The sequence below is a fragment of the Filicampus tigris genome, chromosome 13, assembly GCF_054856515.1.
Source record: "Filicampus tigris isolate MCC_2025a chromosome 13, RoL_Ftig_1.0, whole genome shotgun sequence".
NCBI classification, from domain to species: domain Eukaryota; kingdom Metazoa; phylum Chordata; class Actinopteri; order Syngnathiformes; family Syngnathidae; genus Filicampus; species Filicampus tigris.
The window spans coordinates 21197753-21223365 of record NC_141229.1 but is presented as its reverse complement, the minus strand read 5'-3'; the positions used below and the strand labels follow the sequence as shown (position 1 = coordinate 21223365).

Here is a 25613-nt window from a genome sequence, read left to right as displayed (position 1 = left end):
TATATATATATATATATAATATATATATATAGGGCAAACACAGATATTATATATATATATATATATATATATATATATATATATATATATAATATATAATTGTGTTTGCTCCTTCCTGAGTCCTTTCTTCTTCCTTCCTTATCTTAGCCATTGGCTCAGAGTTAAATTGGAGGACTATGGCACTTTATGCCCCTGGGAAGGTCACGACATATCCTAGGAGAGAGACCAAATAAACCATGGCTCAAGCCCTTAGCACCCAATGACAAACAAAATCAATGGACCTTGTTTTCCCTCCCTATCAGGAGCCAAGTCTGGCAAAGGGGCTCAATGACAAGTGCCTAGTGGCTGGGCCTGCACTCATAGGGATGGGCGGAGCACAGCCCGAAGATGTAACATGCGTCTCCTGTCCCATGGGCTCTTCACCTGTGTAAGAGGCTAAAAGGGTGCAATGTTGTTTGGTACCGGCAGGGACCTTGGCAGACAGCAAAATGAACCAATCAGCGAAGGGCAGACGTGATGTCAGAAAACAAAAACACCTCTTCTTTCGAAATAAATGCTTCCAGTGCTGTCTGCTGCAGGGGTTTTAATGACTTTATGTGTTTCTGCTTTTTTAAAACGTATATAATGCTGAATGATGTTAACAAATTATCGTCTCTCTTTTGAATGAGGATGAACTTCTGCCGCCAAAGAGTGACGTTGCTCACAAAGTATATATTTACAGGAATCACTGATTGCACAGTTTGTTTTTAACCGGGTATGAGTCGCGGCGGAGGTTGGATTTCCTGAAGCAATTTCGTTCAAAAGAAAATGAATTCGGCTCGCCAGGCTAGACATTTAGGTACATCCCGGTGGGTGAGAGGGTAGCCTCCCTTTATCCTGTGGGGTGGAGTGACAGATCCTTACTATTGTTTGTGCCTTTCACCAAATAGCAGCGCACAATTTTTGGAATTGTTTGAGGGTGAGAGGGTGGAGATTGCTACTGCTGTGGACTTCCTTGTTCTGCTGGGGGAATGTGTACAATGACAGTGAGACCTGGATATGGGAAGAATATCTACCCTAGCTTGAACCCAAATTGTGTATGTCTTGGACTCAGGTTAAGAGAGTGATGGCCCTGTCAACTGATTGCCACCTGGAGGCCTGTTGACTCCAGTAATGGGGAAAGATGCTGGTCAGACCTGTCGGAAGAAGTTTCAACTCCCACCTCTGCCAGAACTTCGACTACATTCCCATGGGAGCAGGGGATATTCAGTCTGAGTGGACCATGTTCATATTGTATGCCTCAATTTTTGAGGCACCCAACTGGAGCTGCTCGGTGGTGGTCAGTTCCTGTCATGTTATTCCCGAACCCGTTGGTGGACACTGGTGGTGGGGTGTGCTGCTAAGCTGTAATAGGACTCCCATCAGGCCTTTTTCATCTGTGGAACTCAGGAGGCAGCTGTTGGGTACCAGCAGGCCAAGCAAAATGCAGCTTTGGTGGTTGTTGAGGGCGTGGGAGGTGTTTGGTGAGGCCAGAATGCTTCAAGAAAATTCTGGTCACCATCCAGCACCTCGGGAAGGGGAAGCAGTGCACCACTAACATTGAGTATACTGCGGTTGTGACAATGCTGCTAACGTCGATTTGGGACGTTGTGACAGTGGGGCGAATACTTCAACGACCTCCTTAATTCCACTGATCATTATCGAGACTCTAACATGGGCTCTCCTATCACTGGGGTTGAGGTTGCCAAGGTGGATGTAAAGAGATTGAGATCTGCCCGGATTTCCTGAAGGATCTCGCTGTTGTGGGGCTGTTTGGTTGTCATGCTCTTGTAAGATTATGTGGACTAGGGAGACAGTGCCTCTGGATAGGCAAACTGGGCTGGTGGTCCCCCTTGACCAAGGGCATGTTCCAATTACAGAGGGATCATAATTCCTAATTACTGTCGATGTTCTGGAAAAGAGGGTCAGTCAGGAAGTCGAACCTCAGGTTTAGGAAGAGCAGTGTGGTTTTCATCCTGGCTGTGGAACAGTGAACCAGCCCTACACCATCAGCAGAGTCCTGGGCAGTGAATGCGAGTTTGCACAATATGTGCTTTGTGGACTTGGTGAAGGAGTTGAGCATGCCCATCTGGGAGTGGTGCACCATAAATGTAGAGCACTGGACCACCAAATACGGGCTGTTTAGACTTTTAACCAGTCATGGCTGGTTAATAGATGGCACTGCGGAATTGAGTCACCTTGAATAAGACAACAAATAAATAATGAAAATGAAATATGATAACAAAAATATTTCAAAATTTATGTACAGTATATCTAGTTTTGGATAAAATGTAGTTGCAAGATGGCTGCCTGCACTGTCCTTTGTCATCAGTGCGTATTGAATTTTGATCTGTCTGTCTTAGTGTGCTTTATTTTTTATTTTTTCATTAGTTTTGAGCAAAAGAAGTTCACTAAGGAGGGATTATTCTTGAATCCTTCCCTAAGGAGCTTTCTTGAATGCTTTTATGGATTTTAGAATCTAATAGCTTTCACCTGCTATAGCATTAACCTTTGTTATCTTAGCTGAGCCTACAGATGGGGCCTCTGCTTGCCTTAGGTTGGCCTTCCATTGAATATATTGGCTAGAGTTGGGACATTTGCTAGCCTCAACCTCGCCTTTCACCTTCTATCGCCTGGGCCTCTGCTAGCCTTAGACAGGTCATCTACCTGCCACAGCCTGGGCCTCTTAACTTCAGTCTGGCCTCCCTAGCATCTACAGCCTGGGCTTCTACTAGCCTCAGCGGGGGTTCCACTTGCTACTGCCTGGACCTTGGTTAGACTCAGCCTGGCCTTTCAACTGCTAAAGCAGGGGTGTCCAAATCCAGTCCTCGAGGGACGCTATCCTGCATGTTTTAGATGTTTTAGGTTGCCAACTTTATTAAATGAAAATAAGGTACACCCACCACAACATCTCGGGGCACGGCCCCAGTTGGATGGAGTGACCATAACAGTGTTACATTTTTATTTTTGTCAATGTTTTCATCATCATTACAAAACTCTTGACGTCTTTCAGTCCTTTTGTCAGTTGTAGAAAAGAAGGCACAGACATTCAGAACAATATTTTCCACAGCTACAGTGGAATGGTCAAGAACCTGTCTTGGACACAGAATGTGTAGTTTCCTTGGAGAGCTTTCTTTCTGTTTCTTGTTCAAGTTGGTAAAGACAGGGTTGTGAATTCCATAATTCAAATTTTTATGGTCTGCACTAAACACTGTAGTTTGATCAAATAATAAATACATAAATTGTCTAGAAACTGATCTATGCAAGCTACAATCCTAGCAGTGGACTCAAACACGCCGGCGACCGTGAGGATCAAGCTGTTCAGAAAATGGCTGGATGGGCAATGGTTTATCTTCACAATATGTAAACATTTACTAGCTCGCTATTCCATCCATCCATCCATCCATTATCTATACCGCTTATCCTCACAAGGGTCGCGGGCTTGCTGAAGCCTATCCCAGCTGTTTTCGGGCAGTAGGCGGGGGACACCCTGAATTGGTTGCCAGCCAATAGCAGGGCACATAGAGACAAACAAACACCCACACTCACACCTAGGGGCAATTTAGAGTGTCCAATCAACCTACCAAGCATGTTTTTGGAATTTAGGAGGAAACCGGAGTACCCGGAGAAAACCCACGCAGGCAATGGGAGAACATGCAAACTCCCAAGCAAACTTGGCAAAAGCACAACTGGATAGGAAACTGAATCAATCGTCACATGTCATACTGTACCAGCCTCAGTAGATGATTGAGTCATCAATCTTTTTTCTCTGCCAAATGCTATAAAAATCACCCGATCCGAAGAAATTACCAAATTATCACTGCTTTTATTGGTGTCCTCTTGTGAGACAGTTTTAAACAAATTAACTGAGTTTCATTTTTGTAGTGTTTTTTTTTTTCGTGTGTGTGCGTGGGGGGGGGGGGGGGGTTCAAAATATGTTTTACTGAAATGATGTGTATTGACACCGTGGAGCCAAATATTGCTGTTAGCAGAGCTGGGCATTATACTAAAAATCCGTGGTCTACTTCTCTTATTAAAGATGAAGCCAACCCAAAAATAAACACTTTACAATAAACCCTTTACAATATTATGTTCTATGTAACCCCACTAGTCTAAACATGGTACTCTGATTAATATTGTGTTTGTGGAACATGAGTTAAGCAGCAAAATCCACCTGTTTTTATCCATCTCAGGTGGCGGCCATTTTGCCACTTGTTGCCGACTGAAAATGATGTCACAGTTGCTCAGGGCTCAGGTAACGACCAATCATGGCTTAGCTTCAGAAAACATGAGGTGTAATTGGTTGTTACCTGAGCCCTGAGCAACTGTGATGTCATTTTCAGTTGACAGAAGTGACAAAATGGCCGCCCCCTGAGATGGCTAAAAATGGCTGGATTTTGCTTCTTAATTCATATTTTACAAAAGTAAGATTAACCAGAATGCTGTGTTTAGACTAGTGGAGGAGCATAGAACATATTATTGTGAAGAAAATGTTTGGGTTGACTTCAGTGTCAAATCTGACTTTTTATTTGAAATATGACTTTTCCCATGAAAACGGAAATGGAAGACAGTGGATAGATAGTGTTTGTAAATTTAAAGCGGAAATCAACCTAAATATTTTAAATTCAAGAATATGTTCTATGCAGGCTCACTAGTATGAAACAAGGCCTTCTGATAATCGGAGGTGGGCATTTTACAAAAGTTTGCGAGTTCGTCCATCACTATCCGCCTGCAGCCTGGGGACCCTTCCACCATCTGTCTATCCTTCTATTTGTCAAGCCGAACCAAATAGTAATCGCCCATTGGTCACTCCTTCTATTATTTTAACCACGCTTCCGTTAGCGCTTCCGTTTTACCGTCTTGCACGACGATAAACGGACTGCAAAATTTTAGTAAAATGCCCAGCTCTAGTCGTGAGCCCTGAGCATCTGTGATGTCATTTTCTGTCGACAGAGTGACAAAATGGCCGCCCCCTGAGATGGCTAAAAATGGGTGGATTTTGCTGCTTAACTCATATTCCACAATGAGGCCTGCATAGAACATATGATTGTAAAAAACATGTTTGGGTTGACGTCCCCTTTAAAAGAAAGAAAAATAAATAAAATCGCTGTATATTATTAAAAAAACTTTAACGTGAAAAGCTTGGACAGTACCTCTAAACTCCGTGCCTCGTTTCTTTGATGATATGAGTGTAAAATTAGACCATGGCATTGCACATTCTTTTTCCCCCCCAAAAAACTAAGAAGATTGTTGTAGCCTTCTTTTGCAGGAAATCAGAATAATAATAAAAAAAACAACAATAACAGTACTTTTCTTTGCACCTCATCTGGAAAGAAAAAAGTTTTGAACGTTGACGTTTTTCGATGAGAATTAAAAAAATTCCTTGGTGAATATGTCATATGTAGATTTGTGAGTTTTTAACCATTATCTTCCAAATGCTATTTGCTTTCTTTTGAATTATTCATTTCAGGTTGAAAACCTTGCAGACTTTAAATCGTCTGACTGAAAGTGTTGGTTATATGATGAGGTTTAGAAGCAAGAAAACAGTTTGATGTGACGTGTAATGCTTATTGACCTTCTGTGACCTCCTCTTTTTTCTCTGTTTTTGACAGTAATGGCGCCAAGAGAGTCAAGCAGATCCCACGTCTGCTTAAATTCCCAGTGTGAAACATGAAGGAGAAAATTCTGCTTAACAGCATAGCCAGCGGAGTTGTTTCAAGCAGTACCTTGCACCATGAATCTTGAAATTATGTGCACAGAAGTGTAAAAAAAAACAAAAAAAAACCTAAAATAAATAAACATTACCTCCTCTCACTCTTTGGACTCTCAGGAGGAAAGCAAAGACCAATGCCTGCCAGCTACTCGACAATTTCCCGATGTGATCGGCCTCAAGACTGTTAACCGCAACGACTGTTATCCTGTTACTGCCCTTTTCCCTTTAGATATATATTTTTTATCGCAATACAATATTTATTTGAATATATCAATTCAAAAAACCCAACACAAATTAGTCCAACCAAACTGAATTCCAATCAAACATCCTGTTGGATTAATATATTTTTTGCAAGAATGGATCTCCTAAGTTTTTCTATCAAGCTGCAGTTGTTCCTCAGCACTTGTATGGGACTGCAATTTTTAGGCACACCAGGTCAGTGGGCTCGTTACCTCCGCTGGGATGCCAGCATCCGTGGTGATCTCAGCTTCCAGTTAAAGACAGAATTCTCAGAGGCACTGCTGCTGTACTTTGACGATGGAGGCTACTGTGACTTTCTGCAGCTGTCTGTGGTCGAGGGTCGACTTCAGCTCCGTTTCAGCATTGACTGTGCTGAAACTACAGTTGTGTCAGACAGAAGGGTGGATGACAACAATTGGCACTTTGCGACTCTAAGCAGGTATAACCTGCGCACAGTTCTAGCACTGGATGGACAAGCAAAAGCAGATGAAGTGCGGCCTCAGCGCCAGTTCATGAAAATCGTGAGTGACCTGTTCCTGGGTGGAGTGCCTCAGGATATCCGCAGTGGTGCGCTCACACTGCCCACGGTGCGAAACATGCAGCCCTTCAAGGGCACAATCACAGACCTGAAATACGGCAAGTCACAACCTCTGTTCCTGGGAAGTCTTAAAGTGCCCTTGGAGTCTGAGGGGTGGTGCACTGTGAACCCGTGTGAGAATGGCGGCACGTGCACAGTGGTGGATGGACAACCCGTCTGTGATTGCTCCAAAACAGAATACAAGGGCCGCTTCTGCACAGAAGGTAACAAACATTACTTTACCTCTTTTTTCATTCAACTTCACTATGTGGCAAACATCAATTAAAAATAATCATGACATTTTACTACAAATTCTTTGCAAGATCTAGCGCAGGGGTGTCCAAACGTTTTCGTCTGAGGGCTGCGTTCATAAAAATGCAAGGATGTAAGGGCCATTTTAAAATTCTTCAGCTCCAATTTGTTCAACACGCTAAAATCAGTCAAGCAAGCAATTATAAATTGTTTATATTGTGTAGTTATTTTGAAAAACTGTGACATAACAGTTTTCTGTTAAAGGTGAAAAGAAAAATTGTTTAGGATTTTTTTAAGATTTGGGGGTGGCCAACGGCCCTGTAGCCCACTCGACTAGATCCACGATGCATTGCCAAATCCCTTTCAGAACCAAAACAAGATCAAACTGTCGTAAGATGACCATTTTTAAAGCAGTTACTTGAGGCTGGTTAATGTGATACATTCATAAATTGGATCTTGACACAGCAGAATGCGGAAGGAACAATTGTTCCTGCTAAAATTGAATAATATTTATTCACCAGGATTTAGTAATTGTTTTAATTTGGTCATTAGTTAATACTTGTGGCATCTCTGCCCTCCTCCACTTTTTTTTTTTTTATAAACTAGCCATGTGGGTCATGACAAATGTCATTTTTAGTATATGCCGCGGGCTACTGAACAATGGATGTTGGGCCCAAATGTCCCGCGGGCTGTAGTTTGGACACCATTGATCTAGTGTATAGATAAAAATAAAAATATTGGGAAACCAGGTCACCACTTTTATTACATGAGGAGGGGAGAGCAAAGTTAGAGGTGAGTGAAATCTGGGAGGGGGAGCAACCTGAGCGATTCTATTGCGAAGATGACCACAACTACCGGTACATCTACCAACGCTAGTACAACTACTTTTCCTACTACCTCTACGCCTTCCTCAAGTGCCACCAACACACAGGACACCACTGACATTCTTTCACGTCAAACACTTCATCTTGTTCAGTTTGGTACAACTGTGTTGTAGCAGAAAACCAAATTCCCCAAACAATTTCCACAAAGCATAGACGTCTGCTGAGGCATTAAAATTCAGGGAGGAGATTAGGCATTTTGCCAAATCTCTGATTGATTATCTGTTTTATTAATGGTTTGTGTCCTTACTTCCGACCTTATTGTGCACCTGCACAATTGAACAGTCCTGCCTTAGGCCTTTTTGGGTGATCCATTGTTGATCTTTTAATAACAAATAGGTGAGACATCTGTAGTCCTATTTAAATGATCATTTGGTATATTTGGAATGGCATATCATAGAAACGATATGTTACCACAATGACCTTCAAATGTAAAATGTTCTACATTTTTTCTTTATTGTTCGCTATTCAAAGGATTGCTTCAGCTATTGCACCAAATGTTGCAGGCTCACCGGTTGTTGCAGCCTCACGGGTTGTTTGACTTTGTGAGCTCGCCAGGTTCTCACTGTGCTTGTCCCTCATGTATGTATTTGTGTGTGTGTGCGTGTGTGTGTGGGTGTACATGTGCGCGTGAGACCGAGCTGTAAAATCTGAAAGCTAATCTAAATACTGCTAGCCAGTACAACACATTCTAATGACATTGGTTCTGCAGTCACTGATAAGGATGCCTCTTGAGAGAATGGAGCTCACCAGGCCCCTTTTCATTACCCAATCACAAGATGTCAGGTGTTTTATATCACATTCTTTTGTGCTGGGAATTGCAGTGGTGCACTGCCGAAAAGCCCACCAGTTTCCCCAACAACCTCAGCTTCCCATGTGTTTTCTCCCTGCAGTCCAAACACAAAACACTCCCTTGCTTACACTAACCAGCAACAACATTACAACCACTTGCAATTTATAACTCAGGAGCTATATGAAATATTCTGCACAACAGCTGCTAAAATAATGCCCCAACAGTTTTGTACTACTTTAAAATACAACAATAATAATAATAATAATGATAATAATAATAATAATAATAATAATATACATATTAGTACTTCTCTAGCAACTTTGTGAAGGCAGAACATTTGATACAGCTATTGTACTGTATTTGATATGAGGTTGTCCTAGGGTCCATTGAAAAGTGCTGCATGCTGCGTTATCCATCCATTCAATTCATCTTAGGGGTATTATTATTATTGTTACTATTACTACTACTACTGCTGCTGCTACTACTACTACTACTACTACTACTACTACTAATAATAATAATAACAATAATAATAGTACCCCACCTACTGCCCGAAGACAGCTTGCATAGGCTCCGGTGACCCTCATCATTTGAAATTGATCCAATAATAATTTTTCCCAGTGTTTTTATAAAAAGCTTTGTTTATTTAAAATCAATACACATTTTTTTACATCTTTGATAAACAATAAACTCACGCCTAAAATGAACCATCAGCCACAAGATATAAATTTGTAAATGAAGATTTTTCAGTTGATTAAGAATTTATTCTAAAACCATTTTGATTCAGTTCTTCTCTTTAAAATGCCTCTCAGTGCAGACAAATAAAAAGGTTTGCATATTTTTCTCCATAAGTAAGGCAAACCATAAAAAAATCACCTCAGTTTTATGCTGTGCAGTTTTCATTTCATTGCATTTATTGGGATCCCCATTAGCTTTTCTTCATTCGCTATTCTTCATGGAGTCCACTTCCACCATGGTTACCTTTGCAATGCAATACATTATCCCTTTACAGACCACAATAATACAAAAGCTACATATATTTTTTCAGAAATAAAACCCATACAATGTACAGTAAAAACCCCAATTACAATGAAGTTGGGACATTGTGCAAAACATGAAAACAGAATACAATGATTTGCAAATTCTTTTCAACCTATATTCCACTGAATACACTACAAAGAAAATATTTTTATCAATGTTGAAACTGATAAACTTCTTTCGTTAATTTGATGCCTGAAACATTTAAAAAAAGCTGGGACAGGGGCATGTTTACCAAAGTGTTACATCACCTTTCCTTTTAACTACAGTCAATCAACATTTGTGAACTGAACACTATTGAAGCTTTGCAGGTGGAATTCTTTCTCACTCTTGCTTGATGTACAACTTCAGTTGCTCAACAGTCCGTGGTCTCTGTTGTCGTATTTTGTGCGTCATAACGTGCCACACATTTCCAATGGGAGACAAGTCTGGACTGCTGGCAGGCCAGTGTAGTACTCACACTATTTCTACGAAGCCACATTTTTGTAACACTTGCATAATGTGGTTTGGCATTGTCTTGCTGAAATAAGAATGACGTTGCCTGGATGGCAGCATATTATGCTGCAAAACCTGTATGTACCTATTAGCATTAATGGTGCCTTTTTGATGCAAGTTATCCATGCCATGGGAACTAAGACACCCCCATACCGTCACAGATGTTGGCTTTTGAACTTTACTCTGATGAAAATCCAGTTGGTTCTATTCAACTTTGGCCTGGAGGACATGACGTCCACAATTTCCCAAAACAAAATGAAATGAATCAGACCACAGCAGACTTTTCCACTTAGTCAGTCCATCTCAGACATGAAGTTGGAGGTGTTTCTGAGTGTTGTTGAGTTTTAACTTCCATTTGTAGATGTAGCAACAAATTGTGTTCATTAACTGACAATGGTTTATGCTTGGTGATATTCTCATTCATTCAGGTCAATTCATTCTCAAAGCTTTGAATGGATTGCAACTGGAATGCTGTTTGTCTTAGAAGATGTCCTGCCTCTCATCTGAGCGGGCTTCATCAGTTCATGCCTTGCAGAGAGGCTTTTGTCAGTAAACAAGTCGTGGGGTGGAATCTCCATCATTTATATCCCATTCAGTTGTAAAAAGTTAGTGGTGCGGCCTCGACACTGGGACAGTATTTTTGTTGTTTGTGAGAGGCAAAATCATTGTGTCCCTTTAGGATGGATGAAATGGTGGCATTGTAGTTTAGTTGTTAGATGGCCTCTTTCACTCCTCTTTCAAACCTTATCACCTCTCTGTCCAGAATATCGTCGCTGTCCTGTGCAAAACACGTATCTCTAATTTTGGAAACTTTTTAAATTTTCACTTTAATGCGACGTCTGTAACGCAGAAACATGACTTATGTAAAAATAAGAAAATGAAAAAACATGGAGAAAAGTGTTTTTCACAAGACAGTGACGATATGTAATTTTTTTCCCCTCAAAAGTGTGCTCCTTCTCTTTGAGGTGTAGGTAGAGAGCTTAGTCTTGACCTGAAGTATCCACTCCATTTTCTCCTCACTCTTGAACAAGACCCCAAGATACCTGAGCTCGTCCACCTGGGGCAGTATCTCCTCCACTACCTGGAGAGAGCACTCCACTGACTGAAACCGACTGACTCAACCTTCTTACTGAGGACCATGGTATCAGATTTTTGAGGTTCTGATTCTCATCCCAACCGTTTCACACTCGGCTGCGAACCACTCCAGCGAGAGTTGAAGATCACGGCTTGATGAAGCCAACAGAACCACATTGTCTGCAAAGATCTGAGACGTCATACTGAGTTCACCAAACCAAACGGCAATGGGGACCAACCTCTCACACTAGTCGTACAGTGACAGAATATCCAGGGGGTTGGTACCCCATACTCTCAGAGCTCCCCCCACGAACTCCCCAAGGGACATGGTTGAACACCTTCTCCAAGTCCATAAAAGATATGTAGACTAGTTGGGCAAACTCCTGAATGACACTGCCGATTTTGAAGAGCTGGTCCACTGTTCCACGGCCATGACGAAAACCACACTGCTCCTCCTGAATCTGAGATTCTACTTCCCGACGGACCCTCCTCTCCAGCACCCTGGAATATATTATATATATATATATATATATATATATATATATATATATATATATATATATATATATATATATATATATATATATATATATATATATATATATATATATATATATATATATATATATATTATATGTAATATATAATACAGTATATCCTGAACAGGCAACACCCGCTTGTAAGAAATTAGTCTTGAATGTGCAATCACACAAACTGATGACAGGTACAAACAATTCAGCTCTTTATCTACTTTTCATGAGTCCTCTAGAATCTTTTTTTTTTTTCAACAAGTTCTGCTTGGCTGCTTGGTCATGCAGAATGGCGGCTCTGTATGCCTTTTTATGCTGGAGCAGTTTTACTGTGATACCATACAGTTTGATACACTCCCAGTGGTTATTTGGATTTCCATTCTGAGAGGGGACAAACAGAGAGGGAGAAAAGAGAAGCAAGGAAAGGAGTGGAAAAGTAACAGTATAAAATGAAATATGAAAACTGTGTTGCTGGATAGGAATTTTATTCTCTTATGTTGACTAGGAAGATGGGACATGACAGTGGCACTGAGTCGGTCAGTACTCCCAGTAAATGGTGGGAGAGGCAATGCAGTGGCAAAACAGCTAGTAAGATTTTGTTGTGGAAATCAGGAGACAGCTCAGGACGTTAAAGATAACTGCTGTGTTTAGCAATTAGAGAGTGACCCCACACTAAGTGACTAAATCCCATAGGCTTGTGTCTATGGAGACATGCTAGTGAATCAACACGCTCAACATGCACATTAGTCAATGGAGGTGTCCAGAGTTGCTGTGCAGGCAAAATGAGGGATAGCGCACTCAGCCTCAGACAAACCAAAAAAAAAAGATTTTTATTTTTGAGTCTTTTTTTTTCCTGTTCTCCGTGTGATTAAATAAAGTTTCCGTCTTTTCTGAAAAGTATTCACATCCTAATTAGTATTGGGTGTTAGGACTGGTTGTTACTAGAGCTGGGCAGCGACCCTCCGTCCCCGGTTTCCTTCCTGCATATTCAATCGATCCACGTGGTCCCAGTCGGTCAGAATCAGCCAACCGGCGTCGAGACCAGACTTTACTGATACTGCGTCAGATGCAGGTGTCGCACTCCTGACGCGGTCAAGTAAGGAAACAATAAAAAATAAAAGGGTGTGGTGTACCTTGCGGTGCCACAGACATAATGATGTGTCCCATATTCTTTTTATTTCACCAACGCTGTGTGTGTGTCAGTTGTTTTTGTTTGATTTTTTTGTTTTGTTTGGTGTTTGCTCGTGTAGCACCTGCATGTGACTTAAAGATTATGTAATCGACACCGATTGGCTGGGCCGGGACCACGTTGGTCGATTGAATATGCAGGACGGAAACTGGGGATGGAAGGTCGCTGCCCAGCTCTGGTTGTTACGTGATGTATCAGTTGCAATATTGCTATGGTCCTTTTATACTTTGCCTTTTATCATGTTATATAGGCCTGATGTCTGACAGTTCATAAGCTTGAGTTACTCAGTGAGATGTTGTCAGCACGTCAAACCTTCTTCGAGTGAGGATGCAAACTCTCTTCCAGTTCAGCTCTCTGTTGTTACTTTGTATTTCGTTGGTAAAGACTTTTTACTCTACAACTGCCATTTCATGTCTGCGTATGGGTCCAAATCCTGATCCTCATGTGACGGAACGTACGACCAGTCTTGGACCCAGCCGAATCAGACACAATCCGTCAAGCGGAAGACGTCACTACCTGCCCCTGACCATCCTTCCACGTCCAATGAGGGAGTGATTGTCTCACTGGCTGCTGCTTTGCCTTTTCACTGGGAACCTCTCGTGTCGCTCCTCCGCGATGGATCGCTCAAGCCGTCGCAAGTCCCGGTCTGCCTCCAACCGCCCTCAGCCTGCCAACCACCCACACACCCTGTAAGCTCTGTCTTTTCTTCCACGTCCCTCTCATCTTTGCCATCTACTTGTCCTTGTTTTGTACGTTCCCCTTCTAGTTTAACACCCTATGTTTTGTTTATGGACTCAGGTTTTCTGTGAAGATGGCCACGATTTGGTTAATCTCCTTTCTGATTGTGATTCAGATTTTGACATTGATTTTGGTTTTCCGGTCCCTTCTCCAGTCATTATTCAAGCCCTTGTCAGTTTTTGTCAGTTTTTTCCAATGATGATCCCTTAGCTTCCGATTCAAATTTTGACACTGATTTTGGGCTTCCTGGTCCCTTTCCCAGTCATTATTCAAGTCCTTGTCAGTTTTTGTCACGTTTTTCTAATGATGATCCCTTAGTGTCCACTCCAGAACCCTTCCCATCAGACCCTTGCTTGGGCGCCTGGTTGGCCATTTACACGGGACCCCCACGGGGTGGCCAACATAGACGCCCGAGTAGAGATTCTGGTTCCTCACATAATTCAGACTTTTCCAAGTCACGCTACTCTAAGCCTATACCTTCACTCCCCGCCTTTTTTGGCACATTGTTCACTGCGTACTACTTCTAACACGTACTAGTCCCGTTCATCCCGTTTCTTCTAGTTTACCTTTCTCACTATCTGTATTCCGAACCTCTCGTGTCTCTTGTGCTTCCCAACCTCTATGGTGTCAGGCTGATGAGGCCAGCACCTCGCCAACTGCAGGGCCCCATGCCGGCTACTCGGCAGTGCCAGGCCCCCTTCCCGGCGCCTCAGCAAATGCAGGCCCCCATCCCCGTGCCTTTGCAGTGCCAGGCCCCCTTCCTGGCGCCTTGGCAAACTGCAGGCCCCAATGCCGGCTTCTCAGCAGCGCCAGGCCCCTTTCCCATCTCCTCAGCAGTACCCGGCCCCCTTCACAGTGCCTCAGCAAATGCATTACCCCATCCCGGGTCCTTGGCACCACAAGGCTGCAATCCTGCTTTGGCGGCTCAAGGCATTGGGCTTCCCTCTGAGTCTGCCCCGTTGGCGCAAGCTCTGCGGCTTCCCTCGGATTATGCTACGGTGCCGCAGGTTCTGCGGCCTCCTTCCGATTCTGCTACGATGGTGCAAGGCCTTCGGCTGCCCTCTGACTCTGGTACAGGGACACAAGCTCTGCGACCTCCTTCCAATTCTGCCACAGCGGCACAAGGCCTTTGGCTGCCTTCTGACTCTGCTACGGCAGTGCAAGTTCTGCGACCTCCTTCCAATTCTGCTATAACAGCAGAAGGCCTTCAGCTGCCATCTGACTCTGCTACGATGGTGCAAGTTCTGCGGCCTCCTTCCGATTCTGCTACGATGGAACAAGGCCTCCGGCTGCCCTGTGACTCTGCTCTGCCGGTGCCGCAAGGCCTTTGGCTGCCCTCTGACTCTGCTCTGCCGGCGCAAGATCTGCAGCTGCCCTTGGATTCTGCTACGGCAGCGCAAGCTTTGCGGCCTACTTCCAATTCTGCTACGATGACGCAAAGCCTTCGGATCCCTTCTGACTGTGCTACGACAGTGCAAGCTCTGCGACCTCTCAATTCTGAAATGACGGCGCAAGGGTTCGGCTACCATCTGACTCTGCTACAGCAGCGCAAACTCTGCAGCCTCACTTCTATTCTGCTACCGCTGTAGCTCTGCGAATGCCCTCGGATTCTGCCATAGCGACACAAGCTCTGTGGCCTCCTTCCGATTATGCTATGGCGGCGCAAGGCCTGAGTCTGCCCTCACCCCCCGTGTGACCCTCTGGACAGCCATTGGAATGGCCCCATCAAGAACCTCTCGTCTGACCTCTGGGTCGCCCACCTGACTGGCCCCATCAAGAACCTCTCGTCTGGCCTTCGGGATGGCCACTGGATTGGCCCCACAAAGAACCTCTCGTCTGGCCTCCGGGTCACCCACCAGACTGGTCCCGCCAAGACCCTCTCGTCTGGCCTCTTGGACGCCCACCGGACTGGTTCCGCCAGGAACCTCTTGTCTGGCCTTCTCTGATCTGTTGTTGATTTTGTTTTTTAGTTTTGTTTTACAATTTAGTTTCATGTTTTCCTCACGATTCTTTTAGATGTGTCTATCTTGTTGGGTTAATGTGTCCACCTGTGCTCAGTTACCAGATTCCTTGAGTTCCACAGTCAAGGTTATTGTGTCCATCTGTGCTCGGTTACCAGATCCCTTGAGTTACTCAATCAGGACCCTCTAACCCTTTGCGCTTTTTTCCAATTGTTCCTCATCTCATCAGTTTGTATTTAGTTCCTTGCTTTCCTTCAGTCTTTGTTGGTTCATTGTCTTTGTCGCGTTTGTTTGTTGTTTTAGCCGAAGTCAAGTAGGTTTTGCCCACCTGTGCTCGTTTACCCGATCCTTTGGGTTACCCAGTCAGCTCCTTCAATACACTTTGTGTCTTGTCCAGTGTTGCTCGTTGTCTCTCTGTTTGTATTTGGTGTATTGTATTCTTTCAGTCTCTGTTGGTTCATTGTCTTTGTTGCGTCTGACTGCTGTTTGTTTGCTGTCTTGATACAAGTACAGCTGGTTTCCTAGCGTTTGTTTAGTTCCTTTGAATCTTGTTATTTCATACATCCGTTTATTTGGTGATTTTGATTTTTGACCTTGTTTTTGTCTTGTTACTGTTAGGACTGGTTGTTACTTGACGTATCAGTTGCTATACAGTTGCTATGGTCCTTTTATAGTTTGTTCTTTATTATGTCATATAGGCCTGATGTCTGACAGTTTATAAGCTTGAGTTACTCAGTGACATGTTTCAGATTCAAACTCTCTTCCAGTCCAGCTTTCTGTTGTTACTTTGTATTTTCGTTGATAAAGACTTTTTACTCTAAAACTTCAGTGTCGTGTTTGCGTATGGGTCCAAATCCCAATCCTCACCTGACAATGGGAATTGATAAGAGTTTAGCTATTCTGATTCCATTATCAAAACTGCTTGTTGATCTGATTCCTTATTGATTGTCTTATTAGTTCTCATTGAGTAAGAGATATGTGAAAAAATGGTATTTTCTGATAATGACCTTTATTCTGATGATCCAGCCAAGTGCACTGTATCCCGATGTAGTATGTTTCCTTAAAATTACATAAAATGAATGGCAATTTTCTCGTATTTATTCTCCAATCTTTTGTAAAACACATATCTTATATTGGAGAACAATTAAATATCTCCACCCAGCCATCCATCCATTCTCTGTACAGCTCATCCTCACTGATTTTGGGCAAGAGAAGGGGTACACCCTGAACTGGTTGCCATCCAATCACAGGGCACATTTACACAAAAAAAAACATTCATACTGACATTCACACCCACAGCCAATTTATAGTCTGCAATTAACCAACTATACATGTTTTTGCTATGTGGGTCAAACCAGAGTACCCAGAGAAAACCAACGCAAGAATGGGGAGAGCATGCACACTTCACACATGAAGCCTTGATTTGAACCCACTACCTCTGAACTGTGAGGCGGACATGCTAACCAGTCGACCACCGTGCCGCACACAAAAACTAAAACTCATCTTATCTTTGAGCACGTGTGATGGTGGTAATCCGGTGCAGCCCTGTCTGTCATCAGCACTCATTTGTGACGTAAGAGGAATTGATCAACTGAATCATTAAGAAAAGAAACGATTCCTAGGGCTCATATAATTGCAAAGCAGTTCTCAAAAGGAACTGGTTTTCGATTCCTATCCTTATTGTATTATTTTCTAATTTTTGCAGATGGTCAAATCCTCTTTGTTCCAATGAAGAGGTATTTTATTAACATTTAAATCAAGATTATGCCAGACTACGATATCATACTGGTTTTTCCTGGGATTCCGTGGCCTCTAGCCTTTTCTACCAGGCATATCAAGTGGATACGATTATAGGGTTATCGTAAAAGTTGTTGCTTTTGAATCCTCTGCTCATAAATGGGATTCCCAAACGTTTACAATCTATTCTTGTTTGAGCCAAGACTGATGCTCCTTGTGTGTATCCATTTGATGAGGTATTGTAATTGACTCAATGATGCCTGGAGTTGGATATGTCCAATGCCACTTCAGATTGATTTTTCTGAAGGGTGGATCGTCTGATTCTCTTTCGTATTGTGAGAATAGATGTGTTTTTGTATTGGTATGTGTTTGTATTGAAAAAGAGTTGAATTGAAGTCAAGTTTTAATTTTAATCATATTTGTTTCAGAAGTGAGATGGGGAGACTATTCAGGTTTTTCAAGTCAGCAAAGATCTTTTTCAGAAGTTGTATGCCATTCAGGTTGATTAACTCAGTAGGTTTTGACAAAATATTACACTCTAGCTATATTCCATCGTAGTGTAGGGTTCTAGAAATTGCCTCAGTTGATAATCTCATGAGATAGAATGAAATTATGAAATTAAATTGTTTCTTTTGAAACATCTAATTTACAAATGTGTCTTGGTTGTATTACATACAGAGTAAATGCTGTGTATGCAGCTCTGCTGCGCAATTTAGCTGTTATGGCGATATCCGAGGACCAGTGTGAACAAGATGAGCGCTGGTGCTCTTTAATCAATGATTAATTAATTAAGTCAGGAAGAACAGGAAATTGGCAGAAGTGCTGAGCTGGATAAGTAAAATTGATGATGGAAGAGAATGCCAGTGATAAAACTCCAGATTAGGTTACTTAGAGTAACAGAAAACAGCAACATGAACATTCCCCAATGCAGAGGGACAGAGTATAACAGAGTGTATAACAGATGTCCAAAATTCATCAACATTTGATATTTTTGTTGGACCAATGTTTTATTGACCATATAATTACTGCAATTCTCAGAGTCTTTATTATGACATGTCAAAAAATAAATAAATTAAAATAGAGGTACATTTTAAGTTACACTACTTACATTTTCCGTTTGACTTTAATCACATTAACTACCGGGTAGTTAAAAATGTACTGAAGGGAAACCAGAGAAATTGCAGATGTGCGCGAAACGAGTACAAAGTACAAAGTACAAAAAAGATCACACTCAAGAATTAATAGCATACCGTTAAGTAGTAAGAGGAAATATATTCTGTATAGAATATGAATGCATATTGTTTGTGCTGGACAAACCGTGTGGGCTAGACAATGCCACCTTGGAAGTTTTGCCCAAGAAAATTAATAACAAACAATACGGCACTAATTATACAGAGAGAGCAAGACGTTAGGTTCCAATATATATAAAAAACATTTTCTTTAGCAGAACTGGGCATTTTACTAAAATTTGTGGTCCGTTTATTGCCTTCCGCCTACAGCCGGGGTACCCGCCCGCCGTCTGTTTATCCTCCATTTTGTCCAGTCTGAAAAAATAGTACCCACCTATGGGCCGGACCGCCTATTATTTTAAACAGACATTACACAATAGACATTCCATTAGTGTTACAAACCAACTACAGCTAAATTTTGATCCATCTAATCCCCCACCCCACCCCCAAAAAAACATGTCGTAATCGAACAGATAGCGTTATAATGATAATGCGGTTATTTTGTGTATATACATCATCTGCCCAAACAGCTTTACAGAGCCTCACATGCACATGCCCCCCCCCCCCCCCCCCCCAAAAAAAAAGCAAGGGATCAGGCGGATTGTCATCTGAAACACCATATGGCCCCCAACGAAATGTTTACTACATATGAAGGTAAAAGGCTTCACCTTGCTGCCGTTAAACTTGGACGCACACAAATCATTCACATTTATCTCTCTGAGTTTTTGGCCTCGGGAAACGAATAACAAATACATCCTTCATATGTGGACGGTCGTCGTGTCTGGAGTTGTTTCGGCGAGTTCCGTAGCAGCAGTGTTTACTCGGCATGTTTCTTTCTGAGATAAACGGGGAGAATACAAGCAGCACTAACAGGAGTCGTCTGCGAGTGTGCATCTATTATTGTCAAGAGTCTATGGTGTGACCCTGATGTCACGCGGCACACTATTGGGACCCATTAGCTGACCAAAAACATGCCTGATGTAAAATACACGAATCAAGCAGCAAACCTACAACAACGATAATCATCAAGTCAGGTTATAAACGATTACATAGACAGGCGAAATTCCACTTCCGCTTATGCTTTTTTCTTTAAAAAAAAAAAACAACTTCCTGTTTATCATTTATCGCCGGCAAAATAGGCGTCCGTCATAGGCGGATAGGCGGACCATTCCATCGGCTGGGCGGAATGCATAGCTCTGTTCTTTAGACAGTAGTTAAAAAGTCAATGTATAAAATGAAACACACATACGGGCAGGGTAAACACGAGAGGGCTGGAGTTTACCGGTGGAGGGCTAATGGGGCACCGGAGAGGGAGGAATTCTGGAAGAAGAAATAGTCACCCTAGTGATACTTGTAAACACATAAAAATCCGGTGAGAACGCAAACTCAAAAATCACACAGCACAGCAGAGCAGGGAGGCACCCCCGTACCAGGACCATCAACATAACTTTCCAGTCCTGCAACACGAAAGACAACTAATGGAAAATAATGCAAAAACCAAACAAACCCCCAAAACTAACTAAATCAAATTCAAGGTTTGGTACAAATTAGTTTAAAATTTGCATCAGTCTGATTTAAAATCACAGGCTGAGAGACAAAGGCTGAAAACGTGCGTGCCCAACGTTGCAAATTTTAAACACTCTGTTGTTCGACATCTTATTAAAAAGCCCAACCTCATTGCCTCTATCCTGTCCAATTTCCGGCCCATTTCTAAACTAGTGTTTCTTTCCGAGGTTGTGAAAAAAATTGTTCTTTCACAACTGATGTCCTTTCTGAACACCCATGGCATTTTGGAAGTCTTTCAGTCCGGTTACAAGGCACTGCAGATTACTGAGACTGCACTCCTGAGAGTTTTTTGGTTTTCCTGAGACATTTTCTTGGCCAGTGACACCGGGATAATACCCGTATTTTGGCCAGTCCGCCACTGATTTTAATCGGGCCTCCGTCAGAATTTCAAAATAAAAAAAAAAATTAAAAAATCGACCATCCGACTAGTGCAAATGGATGGTTGATTCTACGACAAGGGCCACCAATCTAAAACAAGCACTGCAGGGCGGAGCTCTATATGAGCAGCGTGTCGGCATGAGCGTTCCAAGTCAGACAAGCTGCTCGAAGGCACATTTCCAGATTCCAGTCAGACAAACCTAGCGCTCATTGAAGACACATTACAACATTTCCAGATTGTGGTACTTGGTGTGCACAAATGGCACATACGTACAATAGTGAGTGTTGTTGCTTGGGAACCTTCCCCTTCCCCTTTTTACATTTTTCAAACTCAGGACTGCCCTTTTCCCATGTGACACCATGCATGGTTTTATGTTCTTAGTATGTTTTTTAATGTTTTTTTCCAGTATGATTTCAATAAGATTTATGTTTTCTAATATGTTTTGTTTTAATATATTTTTAATTATGCCCTGCGACTGGCTGGCGACCAGTTCGGGGTGTAGTCTGCCTTCGCCCGTTGACGGCTGGGATAGGCTCCAGCAACTCCCCGCGACCCTGTATAGGATAAGCGGTTTGGAAGAAGATATTTTTAATTATGCTTTTCATGCTTTTTATTACACTCTAAATTGCCCTTAGGTGAGATTGTGAGTGCGGATGTTTGTTTGTCTCTGTGTGCCCTGCGATTGGTTGGCAACCAATTGAGGGTGTCCCCCGCCTACTGCCCGAAGACAGCTGGGAAAGGCTCCAGCACTCCCCACGACCCTTGTGAGGAGAAGCGGTATAGATAATGGATGGATGGATGTGTTTTATTTATATTTTTGTGACCTGTACAGCACCTTGGTGTCAACTTTTGTTGACTTTTAAATGTGCTATAAAAATAAAGTGGTATGGTATGGTATGAATGGTATGGTATGGTATGGTATGGTATGGTATGGTATGGTATGGTATGGTATGGTTGTCCTGCTGAAAAATGAACTGTCTCACCAGTCTAAGGTCAAGAGCGCAGGAGCAAGTTTAGGTCAAGGATGTCACTGTACAATATGAAATTTCGAAAGCACTGAACTCCTCAACCAAGCAGCTCAAACCGAGGAGAATCTTTTTTCAAGCGATTCAAGCAGATTAATTTTAATACTCATGCACACACAGACACACGCACACACACACACACACACACACACACACACACACACACACACACACACACACACACGCACTTCGCAGATGACCATTTCACCAAGCAATTTCATGTTGGGACACCCTTACACTAGTTCTCATTTTAAAAACAAATTAATAGTTATTGCATATCTGATTGACTTCCATCTGCTTGTGTCCATATTAACAGTCACACATACACAATTAGTCGCAGCCAAGGAAATTAGATACATCTTACATAATTACCTTTCATATTCTATTGAAGCAACTTGATTTTCCTGAAAATATGTGTTATTCTGAAAAGCTTTTTTTTTGTTTGGCATCACATGCTTCAGTGGATGTATTTACTGTATACGTACTCATATTTTGCAATAATCTTAATTCTGAAACCATGTTTTGTCCTTTATTTATTTCTTCCTTCCTTTTTTTTCTTTGTTCCACTTAATATTCACCATAATTGTCACAAACTCTGATTCCTGAGGTCATTTGTCTGCACTGAAAGACACACAGAGAAAAGAAAAGAACAAGTTTGTGGATGTGATTGCCAAAAAACACAAAACACACCTACATTTTCTCTCTCTTGGTATTTTCACACAAATTATTAACCCTCTAATAATATTGTGCTGTGATTTAACTGCTCACTGCAAGGTCTTTATTGCACGGTACCAAACATACACATGGCTGTGTTCACTACCGGCCATTTGTATGGACCATGAAGAGTGTTTTTATTTGCATGACAGTCAACATGCAAGTCATAAGAGTGTGTCTAATTCTTCCTTTGTTTGCTTGTCCCTTTGTCTTTTGTTTCAGAGGTCAGCAGCCAAACACCAGGTGAGTTGGAATTTACAAAAATAATAATTAATAAAAAAAAAAGCCTGAGTGATACAGGTGATTGAGAGAATTTTTTTGCATCTTGAATCTAATATTTAGGTCCTGCATGAATAATAGTTTGAATTTGTGTGTAATAGTAACCAACTGAGAACAATATTAAAACATATTTAAAGTACTAAAGACAGTTAGAACATCAGGCAGGCAGGTAGAGCTCGCCGCTTCCCCAACTCGACAATCGTGGCCACCGGGGATGGCGGCTTTGGTCAGAGCGAGGGGGAGTTTTCAGTGGACTGGACATTATTTTCTGTCCGTTAAATACGAAATCCGTTAAATCAGGGTCTGATAAATCAAGGTATTATTATTGATTCATTGTTTATAACTTGTTATAGTATGTATTCATAATCTGTTTATAACCAATATCATAAAGGCTTTTCATGAGATGGTATCTTGGAGAACGTTTTTATTTCCTTTGTTCCTATTTATGTTGCCAACTCCAAGTTTCACTGCAAAATACAATCTGTAATTAGACAAGATTATGTCCCTTACAGTTTAACTACAGGTTAGTAAAATAGAGGAATCAGGAGGTTTATATTACTCTGAAGCATCAGATGTTTCTTATGAAGAAGAAACTGTGAGCTTTGTGTTACCTCTTATTTTGTCCTGATGTCATGCTTTCACTCTCTGGAAAATCATGTCATCACAATACCGAAGTGTATTGGAAATGTGCTCAAGTGTTCTCTTCCACTTTTTTCTTTTCCTTCCTCTCTCTGTTTCCCTTTCAAGGCCTTGCACACATGATGGCAGAACAAGGTATGACTCTCTTTACCCTCTGTCTGTCATGTGCAGTATTTATTTTCATTGCCGTTAAACAGTTACATGTTATACTCTTGTGATAAACTGATGGACATATGTTTCTGTAGACACTGGAACATAAGTGGAAGTCAAGCCAAACATATTTTTTTCAAGAATATGTTCCCAGTAAGCCCACTAGTTGAAACACGGCATTCTGATTAATTTTGCGTTTATGAAATATCAGTTAAGCAGCAAAATGCACTCGTTTTTAGCCATCTATGGGGGCGGCCATTTTGTCTTCTGTCGACTGAAAATGACATCACAACTGCTCACAACGACCAATCGCGGCTGACCTGTTTTCTGAATCTGAGCCGTGAATGGTCATTGTGAGCAGTTGTGATGTCATTTTCAGTCGACAGAAGACAAAATGGCCGCCCCCCACAGATGGCTAAAAACGAGTGGATTGTCACTTATTCCACAAATGCAATATTTATCAGAATGACAACTAGTGGGCTTGCATAGAACATATTCTTGAAAAAAAAATGTTTGCATTGATTCCCTTTAAATACCTTCCTGCATTGTCCTACAAGGTTGAAATGCAGTCAAATCAGTTTTTAGGTTTTCAAGACGGCAAGAGAGATGTTAATGTTATGTTACCTACAGCACGTTACCAAACATTATACTAAGTTAACTGCTGAGGTAGTTAGCTATAGATCGTTGTTCTTTAAGCTACAAGTACATACAGTCGTAAGCAGCACGTACAAAACCCAATTCCAATAAAGTTGGGACATTGTGTAAAATGTAAATAAAAACAGATTCATGTTCAAATCAATAAACATGATTTTTTTTCTTATCCCCAAAAGATAAACTGATTTTGAATTTGTGTTTGTAAATGTTTTTTGTTGGCGCCTAAGTCCATCAGTGTTTCAAAGTTAACGTCAGTCATCAGTGAGCCAGCGAAAACAGGAGTTCATGTGTGATTTCTCCCCTTTTGCAGATGCACAACATAAAAGTGTGTGCTCTGTTGCTCAAAATGATGTTCTAATATTTGTTGGTTGATGTGGTTGCATGGTTGAAGTGGTTTTTGATGTGCAATTGCAACTGCACATCATTTGATGCTAATGAAGCATGTTCTCATGAGCAGATTACATAATACGGGCACAAACAAAATAGACAAAACCCACATACCATGGTCCGATGAAAAGCAGGAATCTCCACTTTTATTCTATTTTTTAGCTGTGTTTATCAGCAGGTTGACGGCTGATTAACCCATTCGCCTCACAGTTCAGAGATCGTAGGTTCAAATTCAGGCTTCAGGTAGTTTGTGTAAATGTGCCCTATGATTGGCTGGCGACCAGTTCAGGGGGCACACTACCTCTCACCAAAAGTCAGCTGGGATAGGCTCCAGCAAACCCACGGCACGAGTGAGGATAAACGGTACAGAGAGTGGATGGATGGATGCTCATCAGCAAACCAGATTTTGAGATTTTAAAAAAACAGTAACATCTGGAGATGCACGATATTCATCAACAATAATTCTGCCAAATACAGTACATAGAGTTGTGCTTTGGGACAAATGATATTTTTAAAGGTGCTACATATCCACAGTTCTTTCTGTAACTTTTAACTGTAACTGTAACTTCACTTCCATTTTTTTAATATTTCATGCTGTTTTTCAATCGAATTGATAAATCAAGCAAAAACAAAAGATTTCTCCCAAAATCGTCTACTAACTGCTCATGAGAATGCTACCTAATGACACTATCTAAAGACTAAAGACAATGGTAAACTGTTTGTGACGACTCACTAAGTTTATTTTACTTTTCCCTGTCTGTGTGTCTTGGCTCTGGCTGTGGACTGTTCTCTCTCCACCTCCACCTGCTCTTCTAGCTAAAAGCAAAGGTACAGCTTTTTCGAAATCTTTCCTTTTTCGACTTTATGAAAAGCAGCGCTTGCTCTGTGAGTGTTTGAGAGGACATTATAAGTACAATAATGTCTTTGGTGTTTAATGTGTTTACATGTCTGTGCTTAGTTTTTCTCCTCTAATAGCCTCTCGGTGGAAGATTAAATTAGCAATTAAGTCAACCTTAATTGAAGAGAAATGAAAAGAGTCTTCATTTGCTTTTTCCTTATGTACGTTTGCGCATTTTTCTGAAGGTTGCTTCATGTGTGAAGTGGGGCAATAGATTCTTTTTTACAAATCTAAATGAACAGCTGTCTTTTACAAGAAAACAATCCATTGCGTTTTCCTCGCCTCAACTAAACACTCACCAGTGTTTCATAGCTTTCCAGTTTAGAAAACATAAACTGCTGCTCTCTGCTCCCAGAGACCCGAAGCAAGGGTTTTTTTGAACAAAACAAATTCCACAAAACAAATGAAGAATTGGTTTTCTTTCTTTATACAATCAACAGTTTTTTACTTCTTAAAT

The 25613-nt window shown here is 41.6% G+C and overlaps 1 protein-coding gene across 1 annotated transcript in view; it reads left to right on the top strand.

The window, feature by feature from the left end:
* The window catches only part of LOC147137922 (neurexin-3a-like), a 34566-nt gene extending 9336 nt beyond the window's left edge, over positions 1-25230 (top strand). The window contains exons 2-6 of the mRNA XM_086050053.1: positions 5631-6772; positions 22372-22392; positions 23176-23202; positions 25075-25143; positions 25217-25230. Coding sequence (XP_085906179.1) covers positions 6088-6772; positions 22372-22392; positions 23176-23202; positions 25075-25143; positions 25217-25230 — 816 coding nt within the window. The 5' untranslated portion in view covers positions 5631-6087. The remainder of the gene's footprint in view (positions 1-5630; positions 6773-22371; positions 22393-23175; positions 23203-25074; positions 25144-25216) is intronic.
* Positions 25231-25613: the final 383 nt, after the last annotated feature.